This window comes from Neolamprologus multifasciatus, chromosome 8 (genome assembly GCF_963576455.1).
Source record: "Neolamprologus multifasciatus chromosome 8, fNeoMul1.2, whole genome shotgun sequence".
Classification (NCBI taxonomy): Eukaryota; Metazoa; Chordata; class Actinopteri; order Cichliformes; family Cichlidae; genus Neolamprologus; species Neolamprologus multifasciatus.
Window position 1 is genome coordinate 24,906,888 of NC_140446.1, and position 9,947 is coordinate 24,916,834.

Here is a 9,947-nt window from a genome sequence, read left to right on the forward strand (position 1 = left end):
GCATCGCAGTGAAGCATTTAATCCATTATTCCTTGAAAAAAAAGTTGGTAAAATCAGTCCAAGATTTTTATTTGTCTCCTTTTGATTGAAGCGGCATAACTAATCCACTCACTTTTTAAGTTTAAGACTCACAGTGACAGACGACAAACAGGACTCATTTAGAAAACTTTGTCCTTTTGGTGATCAAGCATAACGACGATAACTGACGTTTTGCTCTTTTGAAGTACAACAAACACACACAATCAGTCCTTCTTGGGTACTCTGGTCCTCACTTAAGATTAAACTGTCCCAGTGCAGACGTCTGATGTAAACACTGTAGTTACTGTGTTCTCTGACGAGCAGGGAGAGCGATCTGCTGAAGGACGGCGTGAGCTTGAACCCCAGCGCAGAGGAGCAGGACCTGATGAGAGAAGAGGCTCAGAAAATGAGCAGTGTTCTTCCCACTATGTGGCTGGGCGCACAGAATGGATAGTGAGAGTTTTTTCATTTTTCTTTCACTCAGCACTTTTGTATGTGACTGAATTTAAAAACAGAAAAAACCCTCTGTCTAAACCGATGCACCTGCTGTGATTCCAGTGTGTACGTGCACTCCTCCGTGGCTCAGTGGAAGAAGTGTCTTCACTCTATAAAGCTGAAGGACTCTGTGCTCGGCATAGTGTAAGTGCATTCAGACAGGTGGCAGCTGGAGTTTATTTCCTTCCTATTTGCCTGTTTAAACATGTAATTCTCCCACATTTCCTCCCACAGACACGTGAAAGGGCGTGTGCTAGTCGGCCTCTCTGATGGCACGTTAGCCATTTTCCACAGAGGTGTAGGTGAGAGTTGAGCTGTTGCCACTTCCTTCTTTAACGTGTGTACACAGTATCCAGGTGTCTAACTTGACTTTATTTTGTAAGATGGACAGTGGGACCTGACAAACTACCATCTGTTAGACTTGGGGAGGCCTCACCACTCCATCCGCTGCATGACAGTAGTGCATGATAAGGTGTGGTGTGGCTTCAGGAACAAGATCTATGTGGTGCAACCTAAAGCCATGAAGATAGAGGTACAGTAACCTTGTGGTAATGATTAGCAATTCTGAAATCTTCCCTTTGCTTCATGTCTAAACTGCTAATGTCTTTGTGCACTGCAGAAATCATTTGATGCCCACCCTCGTAAGGACAGTCAAGTACGTCTGCTGGCCTGGGACGGCGACGGTATCTGGGTGTCCATCAGACTCGACTCCACCCTCAGGCTGTTCCACGCTCACACCTACCAGCACCTCCAGGATGTCGACATCGAGCCCTATGTCAGCAAAATGTTGGGTCAGTTCTACAATCGTCTGTCTTGACAACAGCAGCATGTTTTGAAAATGCAGAGATAAAAGTTTTGTCTGTGTTCCAGGCACGGGCAAACTGGGCTTCTCATTTGTCAGAATCACGGCTCTGATGGTGTCGTGTAACCGTCTGTGGATCGGAACTGGCAATGGCGTTATCATCTCCATCCCTCTGACAGAGGGTGAGTCTGAGCTGGATCTGTTTAGTTCTTTTCTAACCTGTTAGTTGAGACTTTGGTCATGCTTATTTGTTCTGTATGTGTTGCTGCCTTTATGTGTGATCTCTGAATGAGCTGTTGCAGTGTAGTAATGACATTATGTTGCTTAATAGTTGATTCACTCCTGCTCTATCATTAGCAGCCAGCAAGGTTACCAAGGCAGCAGGTAACCAAGCAGGAAGTGCAGTCCATGTTTATGGTGACGACAGTGGCGACAAAGTCACAGCAGGGACGTTTGTCCCGTACTGCTCCATGGCTCACGCTCAGCTCTCTTTCCATGGTCACCGTGATGCTGTCAAGTTCTTCACAGCTGTTCCAGGTGAGCAAGCAGAAATCGACTAAACAAACTGCAACCTGAGGGTTTACATGGCTGATTACGGTCATATATTCTGGTCCTGCCCACTCATACGACCCTTGTGGACGGAAGTTGTAAAGATAATTACAGAGGTGTTGGGATTCCACATGTCTTGTACATTTACCTCATTGTATCTGGGATATTTTACAGACGATTTAGTTGCAGATGATGTTTGTCTTCTGAAAGTTCTCTTGGCTTCTGCGAAGAAGGCCATAACAAAACGCTGGCTCTGTAGAGACCCTCCCACTGTAACACTTTTTACCTCTATAGTGGAAGACGTCAAATTGATGGAATGTATGACTTTCACGCTGCGACTGCAGGGAGATTTGGGAAGGAGACGATGGAGAAAATGGCTGGACTTTACAGCTTGTGGCAGCACCCTTTAATGCATAGAATTAGTAATGCAGACTTGCTGATGTATGTATATGTGGATGTGCAGATGTATGTACGGGCGTATGTTATCTTCCCATGACAACCTGAGGGTTTAGTTTAGTTGAACAATGTGATTAATGGTGTCAAATCGTTGTTAAATAGACATGTGATATTACTGCAGTCTTTATTTACTGCAGAGTTACATTTTCTCCAAAGCTGTTCTTGGTTAGAGGAAAGAGCAGCAGGTCAACTAATCCCCCAAAACTGGAAAATTAATAAGTAAATCTCCACTTCCTAGAGTAGGATACACCGAGAACTGACCAAGGAGATTCTATATCTCATCGGGCCTGCTAACAGCCACGAGGGACCAGAAACCTGATGGAAAAAGATACAATAAAATAGTTACAGAATATAGAAAAAAGCAAAATATAGGGAGTTTAATCATTAAAATCTAACAAATTAAAGTATTGTGGTATGAGATTGTAAAGGTTCAATGAGGAAAAGTGAAAGGAGTCTAGATCCCTCCCAAACATAAGGCAGAAGGGCCCTTACCGCGTCACGACTGCCAGTGACGACACCTGCGGCTCTTTTTATAGTTCAAGTTCACATTACATGACCGCAGTCAGTCTGTCAACAAGGCGTTAGCGCGGTTAACTCATTAACACGTTCGCTCCGTGAAGCCCCACACACGGGGCGATCTGCACTAACTCGCTAACGGAGATTTGCCAGGTTAATGCAGTTATGGCGTTAACGTCATTTTAACGAGATTAACGCTGACAGCACTATGATGACAAAACAAGTGATGCCAACCGCAGCTTTTGCTCCTTGCTCGTGTTTGTTTCTTAACTGTGCATTAAAACTGAGTAGGCGTAAAATCCAATGCTTTAGCACAACAACTCGGTCCTTTATTGACTAGTAAAAAAGGGGAAGGCAATGCTTCGTCATAGTTCCTGTCATTCTCAAACAGCTGACTAACTAGTGAGCTGAAATCTGACTGGGTGTAATTCTGGTAATTAACAAGGGCTAAATGTGAAAACTAGAAAAAGGTGGCTGAGCAGATGTGATCTGGAGCCTGGCGGTGGTTACAGTTTGTCCCTCTGTGCTTTCAGGTCACGCAGCTCCATCTGCATCGTGCGCAGGAGAAGCAGCTGCCGACAAGGCGGCAGATGCCACAACTCAGGAAGGAACTAAGTGTATGCTGGTGATGAGCGGAGGCGAAGGCTACATCGACTTCAGAATGGGTGAGTTTATTGCATGACGTGCTTACAGACCAGGCGGTAACAGCGCAGTGGTTGTAGAGGAGAACATGACGACCTGTGTGTCTGCAGGCGATGAGGACGGAGAGATGGAGGAGGCGGAGGACGCCCCCATCAAACTTCAGCCTAAAGCCGAGCGCAGCCACCTTATCGTTTGGCAGGTGACTCAGGACTGAGCTCTCGAGGCCTGATTCGCCTTTTCTCTCAAACCACGGAGTCGTCGAGGTGGGCGAGGCTCCTCTGCGAGTTTAATCAGCACTTTCTTTTCTTCCTCAGTCCTGGACAGAAAGAGTAAAACAAGCAAAAACTGCTCTGAGCTCCTCCTCAACGTTAACCTTGATGCATGTTGTTTTATTATTGTTTTCTTTCTTTTTAATTTCATGGATTTGAAATGTAATCTGTTATGCCTCTTTTAATATTATTTAATGTAAAGCGGTTGTTGAGGACAGAAGAATTACTTTTGATTTGTTGTATTTGACATTTCCAGGTTCCCTTCATTCAGTCCAGTTACTGTGTGCCCGTGCTGGACTCGGCATATGTAAAATCAGTCAATGAAAACACAACAGAAAGTGGCCACATAAGTGATACTCTTTAATAGTGTAAAATGGAAAGCTTTCATTTGATAACTTTGCTTTTGAAAGTCTTTAGGTCAAATGCAATACACCACATATCAAGCTGGTTTGTGTCTGTTTTGTTTATCTATCCCAATAACCAATTTGCAGTAATGGTAGCCCAGTTTGTGCCTCGTGTGTTGCCGCTACATTCAGGCCACAGATCTGCACCACGCTGCAGAACAGAGCCCTGGAAAAAAGAGCCCATGTGGAAGCACCAAAGATTGTAGTTCTTCTAATGGCCACTAGAGGTGCCACAGACTTTCATGTTATTATTCCCCAACTTCACCCATGAATAACTTCGAAGCCTGTACAGCAGATTAGTCCGTTCAACACAAACACACACAATCAGTGTTTTTTTTGTTTGTTGTTTTTTTAAATATGCAACTTATAGTTCTGGACTCTGCTGAATGAGGAATGTGACCAATCAGGCTGCTGAGTTTTACATTCTCAAATTTCGAGTCACTGAAATGAACTTCTGCATCATGTTTGTGCTGTTTGTCCTTATCAGACAAATAATTTCATGCTGTGAGGTACAGGCTGTTTCTGCTTTGGCTTTGGTGAAATTCTAGCATTTGATTAGTCTTACTGTCTGTAGTTACACCTGCACAATTTATAGATGCAACATGGCGCTCCATCCTCTTGTGCAGCAGCAGTTTGCAGCATTTGCAGCAGCAAATGTTGCTCTATAACAACTATAAAATATCTCGTTTTGCACAGGTATTCATGGTCCTCTTGAAAACGTTTCCTGGCACTTCATGTAGTGCTGCTTCATATTTTGTTTTCCCCTCCCAGGACGTGTCTTTAGACTCTGCATGGTTGGGGTTGTTGTGTTTCCTGATGCTTAGCTCTGTGACTGAACCCAGTGTTAATGAACGAGAGGCACAAACTGCAGCTCTAATGGAGTTGCAGTAGCAGCTACCATTTTACTCACTCACAGAACATTTGATGACATAACAAACAGAAGCTGCTGTGTCTGTATAAACCTAAAGAAAGGACTTTCTTTATATTTACACACCACAGACGTGTACTGAATCCAGGATGAGGTTGAGGCTCTTTGATATGCGTGAGGACTGATATAAAGGCTTTGAGTGTAACAGAGTATTATTTTTTTTCTCAAAACAATGCTCTGATTGTTACCAAAGGTTAAAGAATATAAAGTTTTCCACATGCTAAAACGATAATTGTGTCTGGTCTAAATGATGGCACCTTTCTGCAGCATGTGAGTCTGCCTCCATGTAGATACTGTGTGAGTTTTTCTAACAGAATTCCTAATGTATAGATGAGATCTATTTTTAGACTTTAATATGTGGGAATATTTTTAGGGTATGGGAAAAGAGAATGTGCTGCTGGACCTAAAACTGAGAGGATAAAAAAGCCACACTGAGGATTATCACCCCGTGTCCCCCCCAACCACCCCCAAAAATTCTTCTTTTTAATAGGAGGTCAAAACTGGAACATATGTGTCAATTAGCAATATCGCAGCCTGGCGGCAAAGCTCGTTTGCCATGTATGAACTTTTCTTTTTCATGTCTGTCCCCACTGAGTGCAGTGTGTCAGCTGTCCACTGGAGACAGTCTCTGGCCTGCGTGTCAGCACGCTGCACTTTTGTTTTGTTCTTTGTATTGAACCACTATAGCGGAGGCCTGTTGTCGTTTTGCGAGGGTGGGTGTGTGTGTGTTTGTGCGTCTTCTCTCCAGGAGAGAAGAGTAATATTATTGCAATTTAGCCATTTCAGTATTTATTTACAATGATTGAGCCTTTGCAATTCAGATTGTATCTTTGTACATGGAATATGAATATATATGATTATATATATATATATATATGTATGAAACATGAATGTGGCTTGGGTTTTTTGTTTATTGTATGACTTTACTCAGCTATGCACCTCTGAAGCGGAGTGAGCGTGGGCTGTTTGAAAGCAGAAGCCCTGCAGCCTGTCAGCAGACGCATCAGTTTCCACCTCCAGCGTGGGAAATGAAGTCAAACTGAAGTCTGGGAGGCACTGATTGGGCAGCTCCATCCCATCACAGCATGACAGAGGAAACTTTGTTGTAAAGCCTTCAGCAGAGCTCCTCCACACAGCTGTGTCATCCCTCCCCTCTGAGACTGCTTTCATTAACTCAGCAGGGGCTCCTCCTCCATGTTTGCAGTACAAATATCTTGTACGTCTGCAGCATCTATAGCCTTATTTTTAACAATCAATTAAAGCAACTTTTGTGGGCAAGTTTGGTCTGCTGGGTATATTATTATGATTATTATTATTATTATACACATGGTGGCTCTGCTTGTAAAGTGAAACGAACAGAAATCTAGATTTGGGATACATGAAAAGCACATTTCTATTCAAGATGAACCATGATGGTACGGCTGTGCTGTGGTTTCCATCATGGCCAGACTAGGTTATAACATCACAAGTGTAATGATTGTAAAAGGAGGCTACGTGAAGAGCCATCCATCCAGTAACACTTTAGAGTTACACCATCATTAAACTGTAAATCACTAATTGTTACCAACAGTAAACTATTAATGAAATGTTGCGTGTTTTGCAATCTGTGTAATATTATTTGTATTGCTGCTAAACATTAGAACTAATGTTTGTAATATTTGGATTATTATTCAGTTTTGATGTTATTTGTAGCTCTTTTAGTCGAGTTGTGTCAAGTTGAATAGGTAGTGATGAAAAGGCACACAACAGTTTACAGCAATGACCATCTTTAAGGTGCTTTCATTTTGTATCCACTGTTGGCCAGATGGTAGCGAAAAATCACAAGACTGTACCTGCAGGCTGCCATTTGTCCCGTTTCATTTAGGCACTAAAACTGTTTATATTCAGGGAAAGATTTCAGTTTAGATCCAAATCTGAGCCATTAGAAAGGAGACCTCACAATGTCTGTGACAGGAGGCATGAGCTGAAGGATGCCAGTTGCTTTGTAACCTTAACCTAAACTAAATGGCAGTAAGGATGGGCTCACTGATCGGCAATGACTCCTTGCTGGTTTAAAACAAACAAAGAAATCTGGTAATTATTAACACTAATTTTATTAGTCAAACTGATAAATGGAGACTGTTGGTGCCACATGGGAAATCATTATAGCACCAGGATAAGGGATGAAAATAGTCCAGTCTAATATAAACAAAGTTAAAATGCAACAGGTATGAGAGCAAAAAGTTTATACACAACAATGTTTAAAAAAAACTAACCAAAAGACTGAGATTACACTAGAGTAGTTTCACAGAGAACGGTAGGGATGATTTTCTCAAGTGTTCTTTATGGCAGCATGGTTTAGTCAGTCCAGTCTGTATTCATGACATCACTGATGATTAATAAACCCATTTATATTTATTTTAAAAATTCCCCTCTCGCCCCTGAGGGTGGTCTGTCCCTCAAACTCGGGTCCTCTGCCAGAGGCCTGGGATCTTGATGGTCCTGCGCAGTATCTTAGTTGTTCCTACGACTGCGCTCTTCTCAACAGAGCTCTCCGATGTTGTTCCTGGGATCTGCTGGAGTCACTGCACCTAGTGCTCCGATTACCACTGGCACCACTGTTACCTTCAGCCTCCACATCTTCTCAACCTCTTCTCTGAGCCCTTGGTATTTCTCCAGCTTCTCGTGTTCCTTCTTCCTAATGTTGCTGTCATTGGTTAATGCTACATCTATCACTATGGCCATCTTCCTCTGCTTGTCTGGTTGGTTAGCATCACCATTTTGTCCGTCCGTGTCTGGAAGTCCCACAGGATCTTAGCTCGGCCATTCTCGACCATTTCTCCCATTTTGACCTTGGGATTTCCAGTCCGTACTCGGCACAGATGTTCCTGTATACTATGCCGGCCACTTGGTTATGGTGTTCCATGTACGCCCTGTCAGCTAGCATCTTGCACCCTGTTATGTGCTGGATTGTCTCAGGGGCATCTTTACACAGCCTGCACCTGGGGTCTTGCCTGGTGTGATAGACCCTAGACTCTATGGATCTTGTGCTCAGAGCTTGTTCCTGTGCTGTCTAACAGTCCAGCCACTGGTAGGACTTCTGGATGTCAGCCACTTCCTCTATCTGCTGGTGGTACATACCGTGCAGGGGCCTGTCCTTCCATGATGGTTTCTCCTCTTTCTTGGGTTTCTGCTGCCTTTGGTATTCACTGAGCATGCGGTCGGTTCTGGCCATCTTCCTGATGTATTCATGGATGTTTGTTGCCTCAATCGAGACTGTGGTACTGACACTCACTAGTCCCCGGCCTCCTACTTTCCACTTAGCATACAGCATCAGGGTGCTGGACTTGGGGTGAAACCCTCCATGCATGGTCAGAAGAATTCTGATCTTGATATTTCTCTTCCTTTGGCCAGCTTATTATCCCAGCAGGGTACCTGATCACGGGCAGGGTGTAGGTATTGATAGCCCGGATCATCTTCTTACCATTCGGCTGACTCCTCAGGACATACCTGAGACAGCACTTGGCGACAGTGGGGAGGAAGATACCTCTGACAAAATGCCTCTTTTATTCTCAGGATTTGAGCCACTTGCATCTAATAACATTTGAGCATTTAACATTCTCCAGTTTAAAGGAAGTAACAAACAGAATGGAATATCTTCAGTCAGTGTTGGTGCTTCTAGTGCAGTCAGGTTTAATTAAGGCTAATAACTTAAAGACATAGCAGAGACAAGACAGCACTGCCTCTCAGTCAGTTTGAAGCCCTTTAAACATTTTTACCATATGAAGGCTGTTATGTCACTTTCTACAATCCAGGGAGCAAATTTACTTGGCATCAAACTTACTTATTTAGGGTGTTAATTTATCGTAATAAATAGTTAAATAAGCTGACTGATGTCCAGCTTAGACGTTTCCTCGGTATGTTTGATGTTGTGCCAAAATACTGGTGGTGCCTGATTTAGTGGCAGGTTCTGGAATAAGCCCTGTTTTTGTAAAACCTCCCTTTTGGCCTTTGGATTTCCTTTAATCACCTTGTGTTTCTCTGAATGTGCTCATTGTGCGGGCACGTTTGGAGTTTGCTTTTACCCATTTGTATCACCTCAGAGAGTCTGATTGTGTTTCTTCACAAACACTAGGTGGAGTGCTCGACCTACAGAGTGTGAATGTTTTCTCGGTGACTTTATTAGAAGGACAGAGGCACCCCTCCCCTGCCTGTGATTGGTCCGTGACTGTTCTATTCAAAGCCTTGGTTTCAGCCCTTTGAATGAGGGGGAACTGGTGCTTAGCAGCATGAGAGACAGACAGAGAGGCTTTAATCTCTTCCCAAGCTCTTTGGAGAATGCCTGGCTGTCATGGATCACAGTCATGATAGCGAAGTAGGAGGTTAAGTGATGCATATACAGCGGATTTCCTTTTTTCCCTCCCTCAACCTTGATTTTGTACTCCCTGTCATGACCTTCAGACAGAGAATATGACAGCTGTTGCACGGAAGATGTAACTTTAAGTTAGATGTTTGACATTTTTGGGGAAAATCAACCCAGCTAAATAGTTATCTGAGAGGACCGATAGCGCTCAAGGAAAAGAGTATATTCGCACTCATTTAAGGCTTCTACACAACAGCATTTAAATCGCATGTAAAGATTTTAGCATTATGTTCTTTTCAAGTAACCTGCCCATCAAAATATATAAATAGGATCCTAGAAACAATAAAAATACACCATATTGTAGAATTTTTTAAAATTCACTTAACCAAGGATTAAAAGTACGTTCCAAACAAGGTTCATATTTGTGGCCTTAACCTTAGTACAGCCTAAACAACACTCTAGTAAAACCCAGAGATTTTAAAAGGACATTTATTCTTGTTGAGAGTAGAAAGGTTTGCTGACTCTT

At 43.1% G+C, this 9,947-nt stretch overlaps 1 protein-coding gene across 6 annotated transcripts in view; it reads left to right on the forward strand.

The window, feature by feature from the left end:
- Positions 1-5,553, forward strand: part of spag9b (sperm associated antigen 9b) — a 42,154-nt gene extending 36,601 nt beyond the window's left edge. For 4 of the 6 annotated variants that reach the window (XM_085170335.1, XM_085170336.1, XM_085170337.1 and 1 more), the window contains 9 exons: positions 343-471; positions 577-657; positions 748-815; positions 897-1,045; positions 1,133-1,304; positions 1,384-1,497; positions 1,673-1,852; positions 3,370-3,501; positions 3,589-5,553. In XM_085170335.1, the coding sequence (XP_085026461.1) occupies positions 343-471; positions 577-657; positions 748-815; positions 897-1,045; positions 1,133-1,304; positions 1,384-1,497; positions 1,673-1,852; positions 3,370-3,501; positions 3,589-3,692 (1,129 nt within the window). In that variant the 3' untranslated portion in view covers positions 3,693-5,553. The remainder of the gene's footprint in view (positions 1-342; positions 472-576; positions 658-747; positions 816-896; positions 1,046-1,132; positions 1,305-1,383; positions 1,498-1,672; positions 1,853-3,369; positions 3,502-3,588) is intronic. The other 2 variants (XM_085170341.1, XM_085170339.1) reach the window with 1 other exon arrangement.
- The last annotated feature ends 4,394 nt before the right edge of the window (positions 5,554-9,947 follow it).